Below are 24,719 nucleotides of genomic sequence, written 5' to 3' on the forward strand. Positions count from 1 at the left end.
CAGCAAAAGGAGGCTTGTCTTTGGAGGTGATGATCAGAGAGCGGGATAAGTCGTGAGTAATGCCTACAAAGTACTTTTCCATTCAGAAAGCACTTGCACATATATGACCTTATTTAAGGAACATCTTGTTGTTATTCACTGGTTTGTGGGAAAAACTGTGAACCAATAAAACAAATGACTTGCTGAAGGTCACAGTCGTTTAGTAGAAAAGCCACGACTCGACCTCAGATCTGCTGACCCCCACTTCAGTGTTCTTTTATAATGTCACACAGGGCAATGCGACCGAAGGAAGGCCAAGTTCATCTGTATTCACATGTAAAGGTGGGGGTGTAGATATTTTTGAAAGTAATTATGATCCACGAGGGTTAATCTAAAAATAGAGCTGTGGCTTGTATAACAGGCATAATAGGGTGGAACAGCCTTGAATGTCACTGGCCAAGAAGAGCTGGTGAAGCCCAGATGGCCTGATGGCCAAGGAGCAGGTGGAGTGGCTGCAGGGAAGCAGCAGGCAGGAGGCGATGGGAGCAGACTCAGGGAGGGAAGTATAGGGCGGGGCTGGAGGGGGCCCTGGCATTGCCCAAGGTCAGGAGGCCTGGCGGTCCAGGCACAAGCCTTCAGGCACCTACAGCTGGTAGTGGTGGAAATGGCAAATCCAGGACATTCCTGGAGGCATCTGCCAGTTTATTGGAACTCTTCTGCATCTTAAGGGACACAGCACCTTACTATCCAGATGATAATCACCTGCTAATTTGTATAGACCTGTGTCATTTAGGATATACTATCTTTGTCCATTTTCACAAGTTTAGGGTATTATTTTCCTACCTCAGCAGCTGCATGTGTGATACTGGCATAATAATACCTTATGATGGACACTGAGAGTAAGTGAAATGTGTCTAACCAAATGCCTAGCACGTAGGAAGCTGCTGAATAAATATTAGCACCTTTTAATAGTGGATTCTTTTTTTGAATGTGGATAGTAAAGATCAGAAATGTTGACCACCACTTAGTGGTTAAACAATGTGGGCTCCAAAGCCAGACCACTAGTTTCAAGCCCAACTCTACCAATCTAGCTGTTCAGCCTTGGGCAAGTTAATTACCCAAGTAAAGTCTGTTTTTTTTCTGGAATAAAATTGAGATAACACCTGAACATTTCTCTTGCACTTGTTGGGCAGATTAAATGAGATAATGCATGGAAAGCTGTTAGCATGGTCCCTGGCACCTAATCAGTGTTCCATAATTATTAACAAGCTCTATTAAATCCTGACAAATAGCCAGTGCGTAAGCCAACACTGGAATCTAGGCCGGTGCTCTTTCTGCTACACCAAGGCAGCTCCTGATGATAACAAACATGAACCCAAGTAAGAAGGGAAGAGAGCTAACATTTAGGGAGGGCCAGCTGCATTCCAGACATGGACATCATGACAAAGCAATTCACAGGGAGATGATGAGGTTCACGGGGCTTAGTAACCTTCCCAAGGTCACAAAATAGTGAGAGATGTGGGGGTCAAATGGACTGACCTCAAGTCCTGCAGCCTTTGTCCATCCGGTGGTTCTCTAGCATGCATCAGAATCACCTGCAGGGCTTGTTAAAACCCAAATTCCAGAACTTTCTCCCAGACTTTCTAATTCAGTGGGCCTGGGGTCGGCCTGAGAATCTGGATTTCTAACAAGTTCCCGGGTAAGATCAATGCTGTGGGTCCTGGACTGTACACCCTCAGTATATGCCAAGCGGCCTTTGCTCAGTAAAATTCATTGTGATGAGACACCTCTCAGGCTGCCAGGAGCCCAAGGAGAACCCTGGGGCTGCCCTGGGGTATAGTGAGGAACCCTAAGTGCCCTGACTTGATCACTATGCATTATAAACATGTAACAAAGTTTCTCATGTAGCCCATAAATGTGTACAAATAAAAAAAATTTTAAATGTTCTCTTAAAGAAAAGAAAGATGTCTCTGCTAATCGCCTCGGGGCCTCATGACATGCCACCCACAGCTCTGTTAGACAGGCACAGACTTTTGTCAGGCACAATCTATAACCTCAAAGTCAGCACTCCCAGTGGGGTGTTTTATTATTTATTCACTTGACAGGTAACATCGATTTGGTCCTATAAGACACCATGCTAAAGGCTTAACTACTTGTTGTTGCACAAGGTAACTCTCCTGGACTCTCAGGAAGCCCTTGCATGGCCTATCAAGGACAGCTCAGTCACTGAAGGGAAAAACTCCATACCAAAGAAGAGAGATGCTGCCAGAGTTTCCCAAGGGAACCTCCATCCCACAGCCCTTCAGGGCCATCACACTCACTCACATCAGCCATCATCGAAATAGTGGCCACGCTGGGAAGAACAGGAGTCCTGAACTAGAAGGTGGTCTTCAAACCATGGCGTACCGGTTTATATATATTACAGATAGATAAATTAAGAGGTCTATAGGTATACAAAATCTCTCAAAGAGGAATGAATTCCATTCTGTCATGCCAGATATTTGTCAGAAACTTGAAAACGAAGGTGGTTTTCAGCGGAGCTGGTATTAAAAATAGAAGGTATTTATACACAGGCCCTGCTTCTCTCATGGCCATGAAATCCTCTGGTGTTGTCAGGGCCCCTGGGCAACCTCAGCACCCCCACGGGTAACCCATCTGCAGTCTGCATCTTCCGAGAGAGCAGGGGACTCACACCAGGGCTTTTCTCCTGGGTCCCCATCTCGGCTTGGCGGCGCCTCCGGACCCAGGGGCTGCCAGAGGGAGTGACGCTGCTGTCAGAGGAATAATCCATACACTTGCGGAAGATCTCAGGGCTGGTGCTGCAGTTCAGTCTACCTTCCTCCGCCAGTGGGGACTTTCTGGAAATGCCTTTGCGTTGGGCCAAGGGGCTGCTCCAAGGACTTGTGCACGGGGAGGCATTTGGACTCAGAAAGAGATTCTGGTGGCCAGAAGGGCTGAGCTTGTTGGTGGCCATGTGCCGTCGGCCCGCCATAGGGGACGTGGGGTTGCTCTCGGGGTCAGAGGAGCTGTTGGCAGAAGACTCATCACCCATGTACTGAAGCTCCTCCACTCTCTTGTTCAGGGACTTGTTCAGGTGGATGCTTGCAGTGGGCTCCTCGTCATGATTTTTGTCTTTGGCAGGTTTCTTTTTGGGTGGCTTCATACCAATCAGGACAGCTTTCATGTTCTCTTTGCCCTGAGATTCTGTGATCATGAACTCATGGGCTTTGATGGCTGCTTCCACCTCCTCGAACTCCACGATGGCGCACTCCTGGGTCCCCACTTGGCTGTAGCGGCTGCTGATCCTCCGGATGTCAGGGGGCAGCTCTCTCCCAGGTTTGAGGATCCGCACTGACGAGATGACTCCAAAAGTCCCAAAAAGCTTGAGCAGGTGTTCCATCACCTTCTCCTGCACCCTGCCATTCTTCTGGGGGGTGGCCAGAGCCCACAGCTTAGGAGACAGGTAGAGATCATAGACCAGGAGCATCTTGCTGGGGAGGTTCTCGTTGGGGAACAGTGGGACGGGGGTGGTCCTCCTCACCTTCCGGTGGTCCTCATTCAACTCAAGGACCACTGAATACTTCAAGGCATGTGCTGTGGTTCTCCAGTCCCGCGTAAGGTGTTTCACCTGCAGAACAGAAAGCAAATCTGAAATAGTATCTAATGCCCTTGTCCATCCCTGTGTACACTATAAGCTCCCTCTCTCACTTCCTTATCCCTGTAACACCAGAATCCCTGTATTCTAGTGTCTAGAATCATACGTAGTATGTGTAAACACTCAAAAATCTAGTGAATGAATAAGTGAATGAAAACAAGTTCTACAATTTCAAACAAGGGCACCACAGCAGTGTTGTCCAACAGAACTCTCCATGAAAATGGAAATACTCTATTCTGTGCAAGTTTAGAGGTTAAATTGCAGGCTCTGGAACAAGGCTGTTGTATACACAAATCAAAGACCCACCTCTAGCTTGCAGTGAGACTTGGAAAGTTATTCAACCTCTTAGTGCCTCAACTTGCCCTGGAAAATGGAGATGTTAATAGTGCCGTCTCAAAGAGCTGTCCTGAAGATTAAACGAATAAATATATACATGTACATATGTATGTACAGACACATACAAACTCATTTACATATAAAACAGAACAGTGTCTAGCTCACAGTGAGTACTCAATTATCATGTGCTATCATTATTTCAAATATTACGTGTCATCATTTTGATACGATTTGGAGATTTTAACATTCAAATGCTTCTCTAAAGCAGTATTTCTGCATTTCGGCATTTGATACAGAGAAGGTTCCAAAAGATCTTTCACATTTCACTGCAATATCTCCTGAGAATGACATGAACTATTTCAACCTGAAATTAAATCCAACTTGGGCCTCACTAAGAATGGTGAAATAATCCCTCCCTCCTCCTCTGTTGGTGGAAATTGTGTGTATCAATGTTGTAGTATATGAAAGCTATATTTATACTGTAAAACAGTAATTTTCTAGAGGCCCACTTCCGGTGAAGCGAATGCCAGGGAGAATGAGTCATCCCAAAGAAATAGTGAAGGTGGGTGGGGTGGGTGACCTGAGCCCGTAATGGCGAGATCCGCCTAAGTCCTCTGAGCACAGGCCAACATAGCTGCTCTGCAAAAGAACTGGGAACTCCAGGTGCCTCTGAGCATAAAGCAGGAACTTCATGAAATTCAAGAAGGAAAGGCTCACTCACTGGGCAGGATGGGGAAACCCTGGCAGACCCATTACTATACACAGGCTCCTAGAGAGATAGTACTGTCCACTGTAGCCTGCAGCCTCTGGGTGAAATGGCTCAGACTTAGGCTACTAGAAGAACACGGGGCCAAGGGCACAGAGAAGGCGGCCCAGGCCAAGGGTCAGATTTTAGGTGGACAGAGTTGAGGAATCCAGAAAGGGTGAAGCTGATGACTGCAGGTGAGTGTGAGGCTGGGGGAAAGCCAGGCAGTGGCTCACTGTGGGGTGAAACATGGTGGAGCCTTCTCCAAAAACAGCTAGGGAGGGAGCACTTGGGAGATAAAAAGAGACAATTTCCTAAGCCTGAAGCTTGAGCTAGGAGCACCCGGGGAAACCACAGCACTGCCTTACTCAGAAGGCTACAGAAGTCTGTGGGGGACCACATTTCGTTGCAAGAGAAGCAGGCTCTGCAAGGACTGACTATCCCTCCTGAGCCAGAAGCAAGGTCCACTGGAAAATCTCGGTTACAGTCTGAGCATCCTAAGCCTGGGTCCGTGACCATTCATAAGGAAGGTCCAGGTGGCACCTGAGAATAGGGACCAGGGAGCTTTCATCCTTGTGCAATTACTAGAAGAACTCTAAGGTTTCAGAAACATTGTAATTTCCCTGTGTTTTTTACCTTTGTCATGTATGTTTCCCTTTTGTGATTAACAGGAAATCCTACAGAATGAAAAGGATCTTTGCTCTGATTTTGGAGGTGTTAGGGAGTCTGTCTGTACTCTGCAGCCAGGTTTCAACAGAGAAGAACATTCCTAAATTGGTCCATAAGTGGCAGCTTAAAGAGGAAAGCAAAACAGGCTGACTCTCGGGGTCCCTGGGGAGGAATAAGGAGACGTGCGGGATGATTCCACTGGCTGCTTTATTTTGGAATCCCCCACAAACACTTTTCATATGAAGGCTTGCTCACTGTTCTCTGGCCATTAAAATATCCCTTCCATTCCCCTGTACCTAGAAAACTCCTACTCATCCTCCAAAATCCTATTTCAATGTCACCTTCTCTGGGAAGACTTCTCAATTCTCCAGACAGGGTTAGTTGCTCTGATCAACTAGCACCCCACAGTACTGTGTTCTCTCTTTTGTCCTACTGTACGTGGTCACATTGTAATCTTTCAGATCTCTCTCATTTATTGGACTGTGAGCTTGTCAAGGACAGGGGGAGTACCATTTTCATTCTGTACATCCGGCGCCTGGCACAGCACTCAGCAGAGACAATGAGTATATCTGATGAATGAATAAAGGAAAAAGAGTGAGAGGGCCAGGCAGAGTACACCAGTGGGTGAGGCAGGGAAGAGGTCCAAGGAGAAAAGCTCTCCTCCAGTGCTCTCTGACAAAGTACACAGACAACTTGGCCGGGACCCACTTGTTACGCATCCCGTTATGCAACAGGCCGCGTGGTGCTTTTCCATTCTAGTAAATGCACTTCCCCCAAGGGAGACACAGAGTTCTTATTCCAACTCGTCTGTCAACTCTCTGAGAAGTAGACAGTACACAGCCCAAACACTGGATCTATATATGGCAGGGACAAGCAGTCTGCTGCCCAGATGGCAGCAATAATTACAAATCTCATCTCCCTATTGTATAGATGAGGATGATGGCGCCACACAGGCAGAGCATTTGTGTCTTAGAGAAGGCTCATTTCTGATAGAGCTGGGTGCTCATTCTCTCCCTTTACTTATTCAACTTGACAAATGAAAAGCTTGGATTTCATATAATTTTAGGTCTGGCAGGTATCTCTCAAGGCCGTCGAGTCCCTCTGTCCTGGTACCGCATCCTCCTGGCCACCCACTTGCCTGGCAAAAGTGCCTGAACTTTACTAAGAACAAGCAATATTGTTTCATAACTGCTGCCAGCTGAGATTTGTCCCAATGCCCAGGACCCTTTTAAGAGTGTGGGAGTGTATTCCTAACAATCCTAAATCCCTTCTCCTAGCTATTTTTCTCTTTTACAGGCACAGACTTAATTTTAAAAATTGTTCGTCATCAGGTTTCAAGGGAGTAAAAAAAAAAAAATGTTTAGAACCACAACCCAAAACACACTTGAAATCCTTGAAGCAGCTTCTGAGAACCAAGCCTCACCTTTTTAAAAGACGTGAGTAGCTTAACGCTCACATATCCCAGCTTGTTCCTCCTCACGTGCTTTAGCAAAAAGGCGTCCTTCTCCAGGTTTTCATCTGAAAAGTAGAATTCGATCTGATCCACCAGTTTCTTGATCAACTCCTCGTCCGGGGGCTTCCACTCCTGCTCCAGGTCCTCACGCTCATTCTCGCCTCCACTTGCAGTGGTGCCACTGAGACCAGAAGGAGACACCAGGTGTTAGGGGTTGAACTGTGTCCCCCAAAATTCATATGTTGAAGTCCTGACCCCCAGTACCTTGGAATATGATGTTATTTGGAAATGGGGGTCACTGCAGATGCAATTAATTAAGATGAGGTCTTACTGGAGTAGGGTAGACCCCCTAATCCAACACAACTGGGGTCCTTATCAAAAGGGGAAATTTGAACACAGACATGCACACAGAGAGAACATCATGTGAAGGCGAAGGGAGACACTGGGGTGATGCTGCAAAACCCAAGGAACGCCAAAGACTGCCACTAGAAGTGAGGAAAGATGCCTGGAATGGATCCATTTCTAGTACTTTCAGAGGGCACTTGATTTCAGGCTTCAGGCCTCCAGAACCATGAAACAATTTATTTCTGTTGTTCTAAACCATCCAGCGCATGGTATTTTGTTACGGCAGCCCTAGGTGATAACACTGGGTCACATGGTCACAAAAGGAGAGATTTGCCCCCAAACAGCTAAGAAGTCAATCTTTCATTTTTAACAAGCATGGAGGATCATAAAAATAATAACTGGCCAGGCATCGTGGCTCCCATCTGGAATCCCAGCACTTTGGGAGGCCAAGGCAGGCAGCCTGAGCCCAGGAGTTTGAGACCAGCCTGGGCAACACAGTGGGACCCCTGTCGCTACAAAAAACACAAAAAAATTAGCCAGGTGTGGTGGTGCAGGCCTATAATCCCAGCCACTTGGGAGGCTGAGGTGGGAGGAGAGCTTGAGCCCGGGAGGTCTAAGTCGCAGTGAGCCAAGATTGCACCACTGCACCTCAGACTGGTTGATAGAGTGAGACCCTGTCTCAAAATAAGAATAATTATTATTATAACAACACCCTCTGCTGACATGTAAGTGGCGCTCTGCCCCCATATGTTTTTCACATATGGCAAAATGTTTTTCACATATACTCTCTTATTCTTCCTTTTCTACTCCATCCCCTCAAATCCTAGTTTCTAGAAGACAGTATAGCAGAGTCACTTGACCTTTCAGTAAGATCCTCCATATTTATTAAAGAATAAAAGTTTGATTTCTTAGCTGGTTCAGGACAAGACCTGGAGTGCAGTGGTGCGATCTCCATGTGGATACATGATCACTGCCTCTCAGGAGTCACTGCAGTGGTGCGATCTCCATGTGGATACATGATCACTGCCTCTCAAGCCACCTGCCTTGGCCTCCCAAAGTGCTGGAATTACAGACGGGAGTGTAATTTCCTAGGGCTGCTGGCTCTAGGAGTCCTGACTTTAGAGTTAAGACTGCCTGGGTCCAAATACTTGGTTCAGACTGAGTATCCCCTATCCAAAATGCCTGGGACCAGAAGTGTTTCAGATTTCCGATTTTTCCAGAGTTTGGAATATCTGCAGATACGTAATGAGATATCTCAAGGATGGGACCCAAGTCTAAATGCAAATTCATTTATGTTTCATATATACCTTGTACAGATAACCTGAGGTAATCTTATGCAATATTTTTAATAATTTTGTGCATGAAACAAAGTTGCTGAAAGCAAAGGTGTCACTGTCTCAGTTTTTAACCCATGTTAAACCTGTGTTGTCATCGTGGCTCAAAATGTTTCCGATTTTACAGCATTTCAGATTTTGAATTTTTTTATTAAGGATGTTCAACCTGTACCACTGTTTATTAGTTAAGTAAATTTAGGCAAGGAACTCCACTGCATCTCACTTCAGTTCCATCACCTGTAAATTGGGAATCATGATAGTCCCTGCCCTCATGGGAGTGTTGTGAAGATTCAATGAATTAATACATGAAAATATCCAGAAGAATGCCTAGCATACCCTTAAAGCTCAGTAGGCACAGATAAATTCCTTCACTCATTCATAGGAGGCAGATCTAGAATTTAAACTCAAATCCTCTGTCTCCAAATCCAGTATACATAATAGCTTATATATTTTGCTAGGACCCTGCAATGGACTCTGGAAACAATCCCGTCACCGGGCCCTTCTTAATAAAGCCCACCACTACCAGCAGCGCCACCTGGGTAGACTTCCTCCTCTCCCTCTCCCTAAGAACATTAGGTGACGGGAACAAGCCAAAGCAATCCTGGACAGAGCTTCCTTAGGAAGGCTAATCTTTCATAAGGGGATTATAACAATTTCAAACCAATAAACATTTAGAGAATACTGATTATCCACATCATAACTGATGCCATTATTAGAAGTTAGCAGAAAGTTGCAGGTAGGTAGTTAGAGGAGTTGGTTTAGCAACTCAGTGTCAGGACCAGTAATCTCAACAGGCCCATTACTGTGATCGCTTACAGCTGGAAAAGACACATACATATATGTCCTTCAACAAAATTTTCATTGGCTCTCAGCCTCACAAAGAAAAAAAAAGAAAAGAAGCAACTGTGGAATACTCAAAATGAGGGAAAAAAATATTCTGGCAAGAGAGAAAAAAGCAAATAAATCTATTTAATAATTTTTCAAATTCAGAAATTATAATTAGTATAAAATATAGGCATTGGTTGATTAAAAATAAACAGTTTTAGCTATTTGCCTGTAGGCAGCCTGGGAATGGCTTTTAAAATACCTTATTGATGTCTCAAGGTAAATACGGAGTGAAGAGGCCTGGCGCAGTGGCTCACACCTGTAACCCAGCACTTTGGGAGGCTGAGGTGGGTGGATCACTTGAGGTTAGACATTCAAGACCAGCCTGGCCAACATGGTGAAAGCCCATCTCTACTAAAAATACAAAAAAGTAGCTGGGTGTGGTGGTGCATGCCTGTAATCCCAGCTACTCGGGAGGCTGAGGCAGGAGAATCCCTTGAACTTGGGAGGTGGAGGTAGCAGTGAGCAGTAATCACACCACTGCACTCCAGTCTGGGTGACACAGCGAGACTGTCTCAAAAAAAAAAAAAAAAAAAAGGTATAGTGAAGAAAATAACAGGGAGACTCAATTTTAAAGTTTTTTTTTTAAGTCCTGTTAAAATGGGATGATAAAAATCAGGCATTAAGCTGACTCACCCAACATCCAATAGCAAACACTTTCTCAATTGTTTTCTTCTTCTTCTTTTCTTTTTTTTTTTTTTTTTTTTTTTTGAGAAAGAGTCTTGCTCCTTTGCCCAGGCTGGAGTGCAGTGGCACGATCTCGACTCACTGCAAGCTCCGCCTACTGGGCTCACGCCATTCTCCTGCCTCAGCCTCCCAAGTAGATGGGACTACAGGCGCCCGCCACCACGCCCGGCTTCAATTGCCGTCTTTACTCTAGAGGCTAAAAAAACTAAATGTTATGGCCGGTAACACTTAAGTGAAAATCTCTTGGCCCTGCCCCTTCCCCTTTTATCTTCTTTGAATGTGGATGTGATGGTTGAATCTGTAGCAGCCATTTTACTACCATAAGGAAAAGGCCAAGAGAATTGGCTTGGCCTGATTTGTTGACATTATTGGCCCTGACATTATTAAGTTGTTGGACAAGCTCTTATAACTATCTACCTGCAGATTTTTTATTATTACATGAGAAAGATCAAGTCCAATTTGTTTAATTCACTTGTTGGGTTTTCTATTACTTAAACAGCCAAATACAATAGTAACCTCAGCAACACTGCATGGAGAAAAGAGGTCCTCAAAACATCCCGAAGGCAAAACATCAGCAGGACAACCAAGAGGATGAAAAAGGAGATGCAAGGAGGACAGAACAAATTTCACTTTATTAGGGAAAGTTTATCCCCTAAATAGTAATTAAAACAGATGGGTTGAGGCCAGGCACAGTGGCTCATGCCTGTAATCCCAGCACTTTGGGAGGCTGAGTCGGGCGGATCACCTGAGGTTAGGAGTTTGAGACCAGCCCGGCAAACACGGTGAAACCCCACCTCTAACAAAAATATAAAAACTAGCTTGATGTGGTGGTGGTCGCCTGTAATCCCAGCTGCTTGGGAGGCTGAGGCAGGAGAATCGCTTGAACCCGGGGGATGGAGGTTGCAGTGAGCCGGGATTGCACAACTGCACTCCAGCCTGGGTGACAAGAGCGAAACTCCATCTCAAAACAAACAAACAACAACAACAAAAACAAAAAACAGATGAGTTGAATATAACAGACAAAATAACTACAAATGCAAAGGGAATTCCCGGCCCAGCTAACAAAGATGTCAATAAATCACAGGGGATGGGGCCAGGTGTGTGCTAATGGCCAGTGAAGAGTTTTGAGCAGACTCAGGAGTATTGGCAAAATGGTCTAACTTACTACAAATAGCTAGTATCTCAGAAGTGACTGCACTACCAAAGAGAGCCACAGGCAAGTTAGTCCTACTCCCAAACCACAGCAATAGATGCTATGACAAAAGGTAAACTCATAAACAAATAAAGCATAACGGAAGAAAGACAGTATAATTTCTCAATCTCTCTAATGCTTATTCCAGAGCTTCCCAATCTTCCCAAGGCCTGCCATGTCTGCGTTACTGCCTGCAGATGATTCTATCTCAGATTGGATGGAGAAGATGGAGTTCATCCAATCAAGTTTCTCTAGACCTTCATTGGGCAACCCCTTCTCCCTTTTCCCAACCTTTGCTCCAGCTTCTTCTGTGTCTCTAGACATCCATCAAAGAACTTGTAGCCATATCCAGGTGTCTCTTCTCCATCTTGGTTCTTGATATAGTTTGAATGTATGTCTTAGCCAGATCTCATGTTGAACTGTAATCCCCAGTGTTGGAGGTGGGGCCTGGTGGGAGGTAGTTGAATCAAGGGGTGGTTTCTCATGAATGGTTTAGCACCATCCCCTTGGTGCTGCCCTTTTGATAGTGAGTTCTTGTAAGACCTGGTCATTTAAAAGTATGTGGTACTTCCCCCCACCCCCACCATCACCAACTGTCTCTCTTGCTCCTGCTTTCATGATGTGATGTGCCTGTTCTCCCTTCACCTTCTATACCACGATTGTAAGCTTCCTGAGGCCTCACCAGAAGCATATGGTAGTGCCATGCTTCCTATACAGCCTGCAGAGCCAAGAGCCAATCAAGCCTCTTTTCTTATAAATTACCCAGTCTCAGATATTTCTTTACAGCAATCCAAGAATGGCCTCACACAGTCCTCTTGCCCCGATGCAGGATCTGACACTATTGACCACCTTCTTCTTGATACTCTCCCCCTGGGCTTATGTGACTTATTCTTTTCTGATTCTTGTCCCCATTTTACTGCCCTCTATGTCTCCTCTTTCTCTCTCCATTTATTTCATTTTATTCATTTATTTATTTTTTGAGACTGGATCTTGCTCTGTCGCCTCAAGTTGGAATGCAGTGGCACAAACACAGCTCAAGCAATCCTCCCACCTCAGCCTCCCAAGTAGCTGGGGCTACAGGCATGTGCCATCATGCCTGGCTAATTTTTCTATTTTTTTTTTTGTAGAGATGGGGTTTTGCCTTGTTGCTCAGACTAGTCTTGAAACCCTGGGCTCAAGTGATCCACCCACCTCAGCCTCCCAAAGTGGTGGGATTACAGGTATGAGCCACCATGCCTGGTTTCTCTTCATTTCAAAGTGTAGATGTTACCCAAGTATCTATCCCTGACACTTTATCCCCTAGCAACCTCTACACTTCAGCTCCTATAAGCTCATCAAATTCAAATCTACCCCCACCAGCCTGTCCGCCCCACACCTTCCTCTCCTTCCTGAGCTCCAGTCCTCGATTCCTAACTGCATGCCAGACATAACTGCACTAGGACAATCTGATGTAGTATCAGACTAAATATGTCCACAATCTAACTTCTCACCTTCTGCAGAACCTGACCTTAGGCAGGACTGAAGCCTGGGCCTATCAACAGGCATTCTATCTGGGAAGTTGACCTTCCTTTCACACAGTCTCACAGTAGACTATCCATAATGTATCGGGGGTGACTCTGCATCAATTATTTGCACCCACTGAGCAGACAGGCAGATAGCCAGAGATTCCAGAACAGGTGGGTGATACTGTGGAGGTGACATAAACCCCCATGCAAGTGCAGAGGTGAGCTTCTTGGGCTTGGAGGACTCCACCCTCTGCATGAGTGCTGTCAGCAGCAACTGTGCATCTCCAAAGGGGGATCTTGGGGGAGTTGGAAACCCTATGTTATATCCAGGAGCAGGCTGCATTGTTTCCTGTTTGTGAAATAGCCTTCAAAGGGAAAAGATACCGTATCTTTTAAGAATATTAAGTTTATATCCTTTAAGTCTGAATATTGTCAACTTTTTGTCGATTACAACCATCCTGTGAAAATCATGTATCTTCCCTCCCAATCCACCCCGCCAACTACTTTCCCTATTCACTCTTCTATGTACTTAAGCTCAAGACGTAGGATGTATCCTTTCACTCTCACTTTTGCCCCCACATTTAGTCAATTATAAAGTGCTTATTTCATTTTGAAGGGTCTCCCATCTGTTCTCTCTTTGCCAGTCCAACCATCCTCATTATTTCTCCCTTGGACACAATATCTCATCGAAACATGATTCCAAAAAATTAAAGTAATAGATAAACATAGCAAAAACTAAAATAAAATAGTAGGGAACTTATAAAGAAACCAATAATTCCCCACTCCACCCTTCCTCCCTAGAGGTAACTTCTCTTCAGCCATTTAGTTCCTAGGAGAGTTATCTCATAGCTCTATAAAATATGCTTATAGCTCTATTTCTCACTTGCCAACTGTAGTCATTCTCTATTCATGTCTTACTATATAAAATGAGGATTTGGGGTCACTTATGACTTATGTCCCTAAATAACCTTCTTCAAATTTTTAAAATTTTCTTTTCGTTTTGGTTCTTCTATTAGCCTTCTATTTGTGGTTTTGGTGTTTTTCTTCTTTCTTTTTTTTGAGACGGAGTCTCACTCTGTCGCCCAGGCTGGAGTGCAGTGGCATGATCTTGGCTCACTGCAACCTCCACCTCCAGGGTTTAAATGATTCTTCTGTGTCAGCCTCCTGAGTAGCTGGGATTACAGGGGCACGCTGCCATGCCTGGCTAATTTTTTGTATTTTAGTAGAGACGGGGTTTCACCGTGTTGCCCAGGCTGGCCTCAAACTCCTGAGCTCAGGCAATCTGCCCACCTTGGCCTCCCAAAGTGCTAGGATTAAGGCATGAGAAATCACACCCAGCCTTTTTTTTTTTTTTTTAAAGATGGTCTCACTGTCGCCCAGGCTAGAGTACAGTGGTGCGATCTCGGCTCACTGCCACCTCTGCCTCCCAGGTTCAAGCGATTCTCCCACCTCAGCCTCTCAAGTAGCTGGGACTACTGGCACGCAACACCACACCTGGCTAATTTTTGTATTTTTAGTAGAGACAGAGTTTCACCATGTTGGCCAGGCTGGTCTCAAACTCCTGACCTCATGTGATCTGCCTGCCTCAGCCTCCTAATGTGCTGGGATTACAGGCGTGAGCCACCATGCCCGGCCCTATTTATGTTTTAAAATAATAAACTTTAAGTGGTTTCTTATTCCATAAACATTAAAAAGTATTTTTCAATTTCTTGCTACATATGATATATTAATACACACTACTGTCCTATCCTCTCTTCCATCTCACCTATTTCCAACCTTCTATATTGCATCAGATGTACTTTTATTTCATTTTGCCATGGTTCATAATATATCATTCTATTAGGTAACTAATATTCTATATTTTATCTATAGCTACGTACTGAAAATTGAAAGTCAATCAGTTGTATTTTATTATTATGACGATGTAAACACTGTTTCCTAATAGGGCTAAGTCATTTGCTAAGATTACATTTCTTGTCCTAAAGTTCTATTAGTTGACTGACCACCTGGATTGGTCCTCTATGTTTATTTTTCCTTCCATATGATCTGTCCTTGTTTTTGTTTGTAATTTACACACTAAGGGATTTCTTTGACATTATATTCTAACCTTTCTTATGGAATTTTTAAATTTTAGTAGTTATTTATTTAGTTTCTAAGAACTCTTTTTGGTCCTTAGATCATTGCCTTCTAAGAGCTTCCTACTCTTGTTTTGTGGATGCAGTATCTTAAATTCACTCTCAGGGTCCCAGTTGGAGTATACATTTTTGAGTCCTTTGTTTCAACATCATCACCTCTGTATCCTTTGGGGTCAGTTCTTCCATTTAACTTTCATGCCACTGATTTTCTTCATGTGACTAATAAATGATTCATTTTTTCTTTATTAAAGAGTTTAATAAACTTATTTTTGAATAGTTTTAGATTTACAGAAAAGTTGTGAAAATTGTACAGAGAGTTCCCATATATACACCCAGGCTTGCTCTGTTATAAATATCTTGCATTAATATGGTACACGTGTTACAACCAATGAACTAATTGCAATTAGTTCATTAGTTCATTATATATTATTATTAGCTAAAGTCTATTTTTATTCAGATTTCCTTAGTTTTTGCCTATTGTCCCTTTTTCTGTTCCAGGATCCCATCCAGGACACCACAACACATTAATACATTAAGCTGTCATGTCTCCTGAGGCCCCTCTTGGCTGTGACGGTTTTCCTTGTTTTTGATGACCTTGACAGCGTTGAGAAGTACTGGTTAGGTATTTTGTGGAATGCCCCTCAATCGGGATTTTTCTGATGTTCTTTGTCACGATTAGATTGGGATTACGGGTTTTGGGGAGGAGGACCACAGAGGTAAATTTCCATTCTCAGCACATCCTGTCAGGGTACATGCTATCAACATGAATGATCACTGTGGAAGTTAACCTTGATCAGCTATCTGAGGTACCTTTTGTCAGGTTTCTCCCCTGTAAAACTACTGCCTTTATCCCCATTCCCATACTGTGCTCTTTGGAAGAAGGTCACCGTACACAGCCTACACTTAGGGTGTGGGGAGTTATACTCCACAGCCATTCACTGTGAAGGCAAAAGGTACGTGTGCTTTTTCTTGGAGGGTTGTAAGTTGTACACTCCCACTGGTTTTCTTCCTAGATGGCGCTATGCACACAGGTGGGGCACGCCAAGTGGCAGGCTTCACATGAGGGTGAACAGGCAGGGAATCATTAAGCTGGGGGCTCTACTCAAATGGGGAAGGCTTTACTCTGCAGCTGCCAGCTCTGCTTTCGCATCCCTAGATCTCCGTAGTGAGCTCATTCAATTCCTTTAGAAAATAATCTTGTCTCTTTTTTTCCCCCCTTAAAAATAAAATACCTGCTACTTTTCACTGGCAGACAGAGAGGCTAGGAAATGGTTCTAAAGGAAGAATTTAAATTACCTTTCAGATATTTGTAGCCCTTTTTACTCCTGCATCTTTGGTATATTTCCCAACCAGAGTCTTTCGAGGGTTCTGTCTTCCCACCTCCTGCCACCTCCCGTGTTATATTTTAGGCTACAGCCTCCTCCACTCTGTGCTGTATTAAATGTTTTGAAGAACAGCTAGAATATGTCACTGCTTTACTTGATGTCACTGATTTACTTTAATAGTAATAATAAAAGGTTTTCTATTTCCTGTTAAATAAAATTCAAAATCTTCAGCTCCCAACCAGGCATGGTGGCTCACACCTGTAATCCCAGCACTTTGGGAGGCCAAGGCAGGAGGGTCATTTGAGGCCAGGAATTCAAGACTAGCTTGGGCAACGTAGCAAGACCCTGTCTCTACAAAAAATTTAAAAATTAGCCAGGTATGGTCGTGCACACCTGTAGTCCAGGCTATTTGGGAGGCTGAGGTGGGAGGATTGCTTGAGCCCACGAGGTCGAGGCTACAGTGAGCCATGACCGCACCACTGCACTCCAGTCTGAGTGACAGAGTGAGACCCTGTCTCAAAAACTACATACATACATACATACATACATAATAAAAAAAAAACCCTGTCTCAAAAACTACATACATACATACATACATACAGAATAATAATAAAAAAAAAACCACAAAGTCTTCAGTTCCTTATTCAGATTCATTTAGAATCTGGCTGTAACCAGCGTCAAAACTTATTTCCATCGGTGTCCTTTCAGATCCTTTGCTCCAAACAAACAGAAAGACATAGTTATCTGTAAGTGTCACAAACTTGCTGGACTCTGTGCCTTTGAGCTTGCTGTTTCTGTCTCTGAATGCCTTGCTCCTCTCTCTCGGGTCTAAATTCTAGCCACACATTAAGGTCCATCTTAAATGCAATTCTCCTAGGAAAAAAAAAGTCATTTCTACTTCTCCCAATACTTATCTATATTTGTATTATAGCTACTTGTGTGCATATTTTATTAGCAGCCTGAACACTGAGTTGAGAGTAGAACTCGAGCTGGTTTCTTTCATTATAGTATTACCCTTGCACGTAATAGGAATTTAAAATGTATCACCGATGTAAAGCAAACAGTTTTGAGGGCAAATCATACCTATCAGGATCCTATCAGGAGGGAGGAAGGATGGTTTCTGATGAATATGTTCTCAACGGCCTTTCAAGGAGGCTTGAAAAAGTTTTACACTTAAGGTTTTGCTTTGTTTTGTTTTTTAATAAAACATTGTAAAGCATTGTAAACTGGGAGTGATGAGGTCTTTTGTTATAGCTATAAACCTGTGAGAAATGGGTAGAAATAAAGGGGTACATTTTAAAACAGATAATTGGGTTCCATGAATCAGTGTTGAATTTTTTTTTTTTTTGGATGTTGTCTCACTCTGTCACCCAGGCTGGAGTGCAGTGGCACGATCTTGGCTCACTGCAACCTCTGCCTCCTGGGTTCAAGCGATTCTCCTGTGTCAGCCTCCTGAGTAGCTGGGACTACATGTGTGTGCCACCATGCCTGGCTAATTTTTGTATTTTTTAGTAGAGACAGGCTTTCATCATATTGGCCAGCTGGTCTCAAACTCCTAACTTTGCGATCTGCCCATCTTGGCCTCCCAAAGTGCTGGGATTACAGGTGTATCATATTTGTAAATGATTTAGAGAAACAAAATGCTTTGTAGCATAAAACATCCAAGGCTACTTTTTTCATAAAATATCGAATCTGGTTATACTGATTGCACAGTTAATCAAATGATACCCTACAGGAGGAAAATATCCAAACTAAGATGGTGGAATAATGAGACCCTCACCACAACTTTCAATCCAGGAATGATTTCTCAGACGCATCATCTATCATTGTAGATGGCGGAATGTGGTATTTTGACCACCAAGACCAAGAAAATGGTGGACACCAATAAGGAAGGTACCAAACACAAAAGAGAAACATCATTTCTGAAAAACATTAGGGTCCAGGTCCTGTCTGTGTGAGATTTCTTTTGACTCACCTCTAGAACAAGATAATGAATGTGAAATGGTTTAAAAAGGGCAAATTGATAATGCAATATAAAAACACCAGGGTAGATTCAAAAGATAAAGATTCTTCACTGAGACAGATTAAAAACATATACAGGTATGTTCTCAACTTCGTTAAAGGCATCACCCTTCTACAAACCATATTTTGGATGGTGTTAGCAGGGTCACATCTTATGCTTGGGTGTCCCATGGGTTCTTATATATTTATTACAGAGACATGAACTTCCTCTCTGACCCTGTCTTCTGCAATGCTGTTCTGGCATAAGCCCTTGAGCCTGGGAAAGGGATATACAACTAGTGGATGTCTCTGCAGGTCTAAATAATGATTTGTAGTACGGAGTAGAGACTACATATATAAGGTACTTAGTTCCACATCTGACAAAAAAATTGACATTAACAAAAAAGTAGAGGCCAGGGTTGGTGGCTCATGCCTGCACTCTGGGAGGCCAAGGTGGCCAGATTACTTGAGGTCAGGAGTTCGAGACTAGCCTGGCCAACATGGTGAAACCCCATCTCGACTAAAAATACAAAAATTAGCCGGGCATGGTGGCGGGCGCCTGTAATCCCAGCTACTCAGGAGGCTGAGGCAGGAGAATTGCTTGAACCCAGGAGGTGGAGGTTGCAGTAAGCCAAGATTGGGCCATTGCACTCCAGCCTGGACGACAAGAGCAAGACTCTGTCTCAAAAAAAAAAAAAAAAATTATATATATATATCTTAGTTCTGTCCACTGAAAGGCTCTGAAAGCAACAATACCCTGGCAGAAGTTAGCTTTCTTAATTCCAGGTCTTGGTTTCTAAATACTTTCTTACTAGTATTTGAAAAAACCAGAGATTCCTGTGGAAATGGCTGAATTCCATGACTGGAGTAGGAAAAGTACAAATTATGCCTGGAATATCTAGTACCAGAAAGCAAGGAAGTGCTTAAAGACTAATGGGCATGTTACAAAAAGACACAAGGAGGCCAGCTTCAAGGGGGTCTGCTAGCTGCAATATAGGCATTTTGAGCACCAGAAATGACTGTGACTAATTATTAAAAAGTGAATAAATACAAATCCATGAATTGGAGAGAGAGGGAGAGTATGAGCTTGAGGAAGAACCCTCATTTAAATTATTTAGTGTAACTATTATATCAAATTATCTCTTTGAAAACTGTAATTAAAGGGAAATAATTAAGCATTTTTTTGCCTCTTTAGGAGAAACTTTTGTTCAATCCAGATGATAAGACAAAACTCTTTAAAAAAAAATAGAGCAATGCTAGCTAATAAGTGTACAAAAAATGTGAAAATTAGAAAATCCTCAATTTTCAATCCCCGGTGGAATAACCAACTTAGGTAAGGATCATCAATAGATGCTAAAATAATTAGGTGAAAAGTCACTGGGGAAAGAATATTGCAAGAGGAATGGATAACTTAGAAGAAATGCACAAATTCCTAGAAACATGCAACCTACCAAGACTAAATTATGAAGAGACAGAAAATCTGAACAGACCAATAAAAAGTAAGGAGATTGAATCAGGAATCAAAAATCTCCTACCAAAGAAAAGCTCAAGGCCTGATGGCTTCATTGCTGAATTCCACCAAACATTTAAAGAACAACTAATACCAATACTTCTCAAACTCTTCTAAAACTTTGAAGAGGAGGGAATGCTTCCAAACTCATTTCAAAAGGCCAGCATAACCCCAATACTAAAGCCAGACAAGGAAAAGAAAACTATGGACCAATATCCCTGATGAACATAGATGCAAAAATCCTCGGCATAATGTTAGCAAACTGAATTCGACAGCATCTTAAAAGGATCATTCACCATGTTCAGGTGAGATCTATCCCTGGGATGCATGCATGGATCTACATATGCAAATCAATACATGTGATACATCAACTTAACAGAACCCAGGATGAGAAGCCCACAAATAACTTGTTAACTGCAAAGGAAAAGACAACCTGTACGATGGAGAAATCTCCTTAATCGAATAGTCAAATTTAGCATCACTAAAGGTGAGATGGCTCCTGAGGTGATGCAACATAAAGTTCCAGGCACAGAGTATGAGGCATTCTTGCCAAAATGTTTAAACAGAATCAAATCAAAATCTTAGTCCTAACTTCCAGTTTATAAGAAGCACATGGTACAAAGGAGCAAGTAAAATAAGACCATGAGAACATTACCAGACTAATCCAAAATGTGAGACATTCAACAAGATATCTGGCCTCTTCTGTCCAAAATAGCACAGCATTAGGGAAAAAAAATGGTGGAAATTTCTAGATAAATAGATTCTAGAGACATAAGAAGCAAATGCCTCAACCCAGACCATATTCTGGTTTGAGGGGAAAAAAGAAACAGCTGTAAAAGACAATTGTGGAACAATCTGGGGAATCCTGAATGTGGAACTTGGCGATTAGCTTATCTTCAGGATTATATTAGGGAATGATAGGTAATTTTCTCAGTTGCAATAATAGTGTTAGGGCTTTATAGGGAATGTCATTATTAGGAGTTACAAAATGAAGTATTTAAGGTACAATCTTGTGAAAAACATACCTCAAATGGTTCGGGGGAAAACACATACATTATATATCCACTCACTAAATACGGCAAAATATTAAGTGTTAAATCTAGATGATGGGTCTATGAATGCTCATAGTACTGTTTTTTTCATATTTTGTTTATGTTTGAAAATATGTATGTTAAAAAGGTGAGAATAAAAGGAAAGGCATCTTTTTAATGAATGAGATGTGGGGAGATGATCCATGAACATTTTAGAGGCTGTAAAGGCTGTTCTTTATTATTCGTTTATTCTCTGTTCCCTTATATAAGCCAGGTATTAGGCTAGGTATGGAAATACGAAAAGGAGTAAGATAAGGCAGCTGCCTTCAAGGATCTCACTGTCTAGGGGAGGGGAAACACACATATCTCAACACCATGGAGTGAGTGTGATGACAGAGATATGCATTCGGTCAACAAATATGTCCTGTGTGCTGGGTGCTGTGCTAGGTGCTGAAGATACAATGAAGGAAGCAAGCATGGTCCTTGAATTCACCGAGCTCCTATCCCTGTGAGGGAGACACAATGATAGAATCACAATTGTGGAAGGTGCTAGGCATAAAATGTACAGAGTACTACAGCAACAGAGAAGAAAGGAAACACAGCCAGCTCTGGGGTGGGGATTGGGGGTGGGTGGAGAAGAGGCGGCAAAGTTTTAAAGGCTGACTAGAAATCAGTCAATCAGAGGACCTAGAGGTGGGGGTGCAGAGACATGTAGACACAAAATAGCCCCCTGTGCTCAGGCAACTAGACGGAATCGCGGGAGCAGGGAAGGAAGCAATGGGCTGAGGAGATGATGTGAGTGGGTGTCGCATCTTAATGAGCAGATTGAGGAATCTGGGCTTTCTCCTGTAGGCTCCAGGAGCTGAGAACATTCACATCAGGTGATGGCTGCTGCCATGCGAGGCTGGGCCCAAACAGGGGATAGTGTGAATCCTGTTCTTGGCTACATCTCCTCGTGCTTTGGGTGCCTGCCCACTGGGCTCTGTCGGCTCCCTGAAGAACCCCAGGGATTTTCTGGGGTCAACTCTATGCCAGTGGGCAGCAGGAAGGGCTTCAGACTGAACACTTGCTGAGACTCAAGCCATGGGAGCTGGGAATTCTGGAGGAAGAGCAAGAGGGGTTCAGGCAAAAGGCCCACCCATACTGAAGCTTGGTTTCTCCTAGACCTCCATAGGGGATCTTTCCAGGCCTTAAACATAAGTAGAGCTTTAATCCTGGCTAATGATACAATCTCACAAATTTAGCCCTCAGGATAGGGATGGCTATTTGCCACTGCCGCAGGAAAATAAAGTTATAAGGATAAGCTACTCGGGGCTATTTTACGTACTCTGATATTATCTAACTAGGTGACTGCCTTCTCAAGACTGTGAGCTGTCAGTGACTATGGGTTCATCATTTTTACGCTCTCGGTACTTAGCACAGAGCTAAATGAATCAGGCCTTGCATTATAAAGCCCAGATCTATCTACCGTGTCATATGCTATGGTCCAGCTTTCCTGCCCTACCCTGGTGGGCTGACTTTTCTCCCCTAATAACTGTCTCTACTGGTCTGCCCCGAATCTCGGGGTCCAGTAATCTGACCCTTTAACCTGGGGAAGGGTCAGCCAGTAATAGAGAATGGCTCTAGGCCCAGTATTCATCCACCCTTAAGTTGAGTATTCTCCCAATGAAGTAGATATATGCTTGCCAGGACAATCCTGCAGAACGTTAACAGCTAAACGCCTGGGAAAGGGTCCTAGAAGAAAGAAAGCTCCTAACAAGTGCCTGTTGGCATCCCCCAGAATGTGCAAGTTCTGTCATTTTCCCACTCTCATGTCTATGTCTATGTTGTATCTCCTTTCAACAGCAGGAACAAAACCCCAGTCCTTAAGGGTCTGGGCATTAGTGGACAGGAGCCAAGGTGCCTGCGGACAAAGCTCAGGACCCGGGACAAGGTTAGACAGGTGCCATAGCAGCTCCAAACTACCCAAAACCCAGGAACCCACCTACCCAAGGAAGCAAGATGATGATGCAAACATAAAGGTCGGGTGGGAAAGGCTGTGTGAAAATGGGAATCCCCCAGAGCGGGAGGATGTAAAGCAGCAAGTCCTGTATCCGTCTCAAATTACCATGAAATCCCATCTCCTGGAATCCCCCATCAGCAAGTGTCCGCTGTACCTGGCCTGCTACCACCGAAAGACTGAGCGCGGCCAGCGGGACTGGGAAAGGCAGGGCGATGCTGGCAGTGAAGGGTAAGTGGGACCACTCGCAAGGAGAGGGGAAGGCGGGCAGGGATGCACTTTGCGGGGATGGAGGGGGTGGTGTCTTGAGGGAGCCCACAGAGAAGAGGCCTCCTCCAGAGGAGCGGGTGGCTTGGATGGCCCGTGAAAGTCCTCCTCCTGGATCCCTGAACATCCCCACGTCCGGGCCCCTCAGATCCCGGCCGCCAGCCCTGGGAACCTCGGTGGGGCGACGAAGCTGCGGACTGGGGCACCGGCTGCCTCCACGGGCCGGTTCTGACTCAGGGGCTCGGCCCGGAGCTGCTTCATCGGCAGCGGGGCTGACTCAACCCCCTCTGCCCACGGAGTTGTCGCGCGCAGTGAGCGCCCCGAACTCGCGCGCGGCCCGGCGCCCCCTCGGGGCCCACCTCCCCCTCGGGGCCCACCTCCCTGGCCGGCCGCCGCGCCTACCTGTGCCCGCGGCTCGGCTCCTCCTCGCTGGCGCTGCCCCAGCCGGGGCTGAGGTACCGGGCCGGGTCCCCGGCGCCCCGCGTCTCCGCCCCCTCCTCCTCGTCCTCCAACTCGTCCACGTCCTCGGCCTCCTGGATGGCGACGCGGATCTGCACCGCCGTCTCAGGCCCGGGCCGAGCCTCCCCGCCAGACTGGGCCATGGCTCGCGGGACTGCGGCGCTGCCGGGGTCCTCACGCCGCGAGGCCCAGCCAGCCGGTCGGCAGCGACTGCAACGAGGGGGCGGGGGCGGTGCGAGCGCGCCCGCCGCTCGGCCCGGGGGAGGAACAGGGGTCGCGGCGCCCCGCCCCGCGCCGCCGCCGCCGCCGCCGCCACCACCACCACCACCCCGACCGCTAGCTGAGCGCCCGCGCAGGCGGGGCCTCGGAGGTGGAGAGCGGCTTTCCGGAGCTCCTCCCGCGGAGGCCTGTCCCGGAAGGATCCCCGCGACCCCCGATCCCTCCCTCCGTCCTCTCGCCGCTGTGGGGCCCTAGCCGGAGAAGAGGCGTCAGGGCTCCCTCCTCCTGCGCCTACTTTCACGGCGCCGCAGGGATGGGCACAGCACAGCTGACTTCTGTTTGTGCTTGACTCCGGGGGTGGCAGGCGCAGACCACAGCTCCAGGGGCTTCCAGGCCTCCTGCGTGTCTTCCCCACTGACGTGCCAAGATGAGAAAATCTCCATCGTTAGTCTCTTTGACATAATAACCACCCTAGATCGTGTCTTAAATCAGGGGCTTGGCTCCTGCCATGCCCTGTATCAGTTTTTCTCCAAGTGTGGTTCCCAGATCAGGAGCATCAGCTGTACCTGGGAACTTGTTAGAAATTGAATTCTTAGGGCTCATCCAGACCTCCTGAATCAGAATCTATGATTCAGAACTTTGTGTTTTAACAAGGCCTCTAGGTGATGCTGAAGTTCACAAAAGTTCGAAAGCCGAGGGCCTATAGAGTATGCCCTGCACATAGTATGCTCTCAGATATTTGTTGAATGAATAAAGGGAGCTATTGAAACGTCAGGATGTTCTAAAACACTGCCACCTTTACACGTGTAGCTTCAAATTGAGTTCCATCCCACCCCTCCAAATGTGACCCAGAAACTAGGGACAGGAGCGTAGAAATGAATAAGACCAGTCGGGCGCAGTGGCTCACGCCTGTAACCTCAGCATTTTGGGAGGCCGAGGCTGGCGGATCACGAGGTCAAGAGATTGAGATCATTCTAGCCAACATGGT

At 45.1% G+C, this 24,719-nt stretch overlaps 1 protein-coding gene across 4 annotated transcripts; it reads right to left on the minus strand.

Moving 5' to 3' along the window:
* Positions 1-2,040: 2,040 nt before the first annotated feature.
* On the minus strand, positions 2,041-23,826 carry LARP6 (La ribonucleoprotein domain family member 6). Of its 4 annotated transcripts, XM_025389943.1 has the most exons (4): positions 23,456-23,770; positions 6,808-7,018; positions 3,521-3,607; positions 2,041-3,430 (listed from the first exon to the last, which is right to left on the minus strand). In XM_025389943.1, the coding sequence occupies exons 1-4, from the start codon at positions 23,653-23,655 to the stop codon at positions 2,543-2,545; spliced, it is 1,386 nt and encodes a 461-aa protein (XP_025245728.1). In that variant the 5' UTR covers positions 23,656-23,770; the 3' UTR covers positions 2,041-2,542. The 4 variants fall into 4 exon arrangements, with proteins under 4 accessions (XP_025245728.1, XP_025245729.1, XP_025245726.1 ...); XM_025389944.1 differs by lacking the exon at positions 23,456-23,770 and adding an exon at positions 22,895-23,004 and having other exon boundaries at positions 2,041-3,607; XM_025389941.1 differs by having other exon boundaries at positions 2,048-3,607; positions 23,456-23,826.
* Positions 23,827-24,719: the final 893 nt, after the last annotated feature.

The sequence above is a fragment of the Theropithecus gelada genome, chromosome 7a (genome assembly GCF_003255815.1).
Source record: "Theropithecus gelada isolate Dixy chromosome 7a, Tgel_1.0, whole genome shotgun sequence".
Taxonomy (NCBI): domain Eukaryota; kingdom Metazoa; phylum Chordata; class Mammalia; order Primates; family Cercopithecidae; genus Theropithecus; species Theropithecus gelada.

Excerpts from the sequence above, each read along its gene's own strand:
- LARP6 (XM_025389941.1), bottom strand. The coding sequence starts at position 23,655 with ATGGCCCAGTCTGGCGGGGAGGCTCGGCCCGGGCCTGAGACGGCGGTG. Across the intron at positions 7,019-23,455 it reads GAGCCGAGCCGCGGGCACAG|TGGCACCACTGCAAGTGGAG; the intron begins GTAGGCGCGGCG and ends TTCTGGTCTCAG. Across the intron at positions 3,608-6,807 it reads TACTCACGTCTTTTAAAAAG|GTGAAACACCTTACGCGGGA; the intron begins GTGAGGCTTGGT and ends TCTGTTCTGCAG.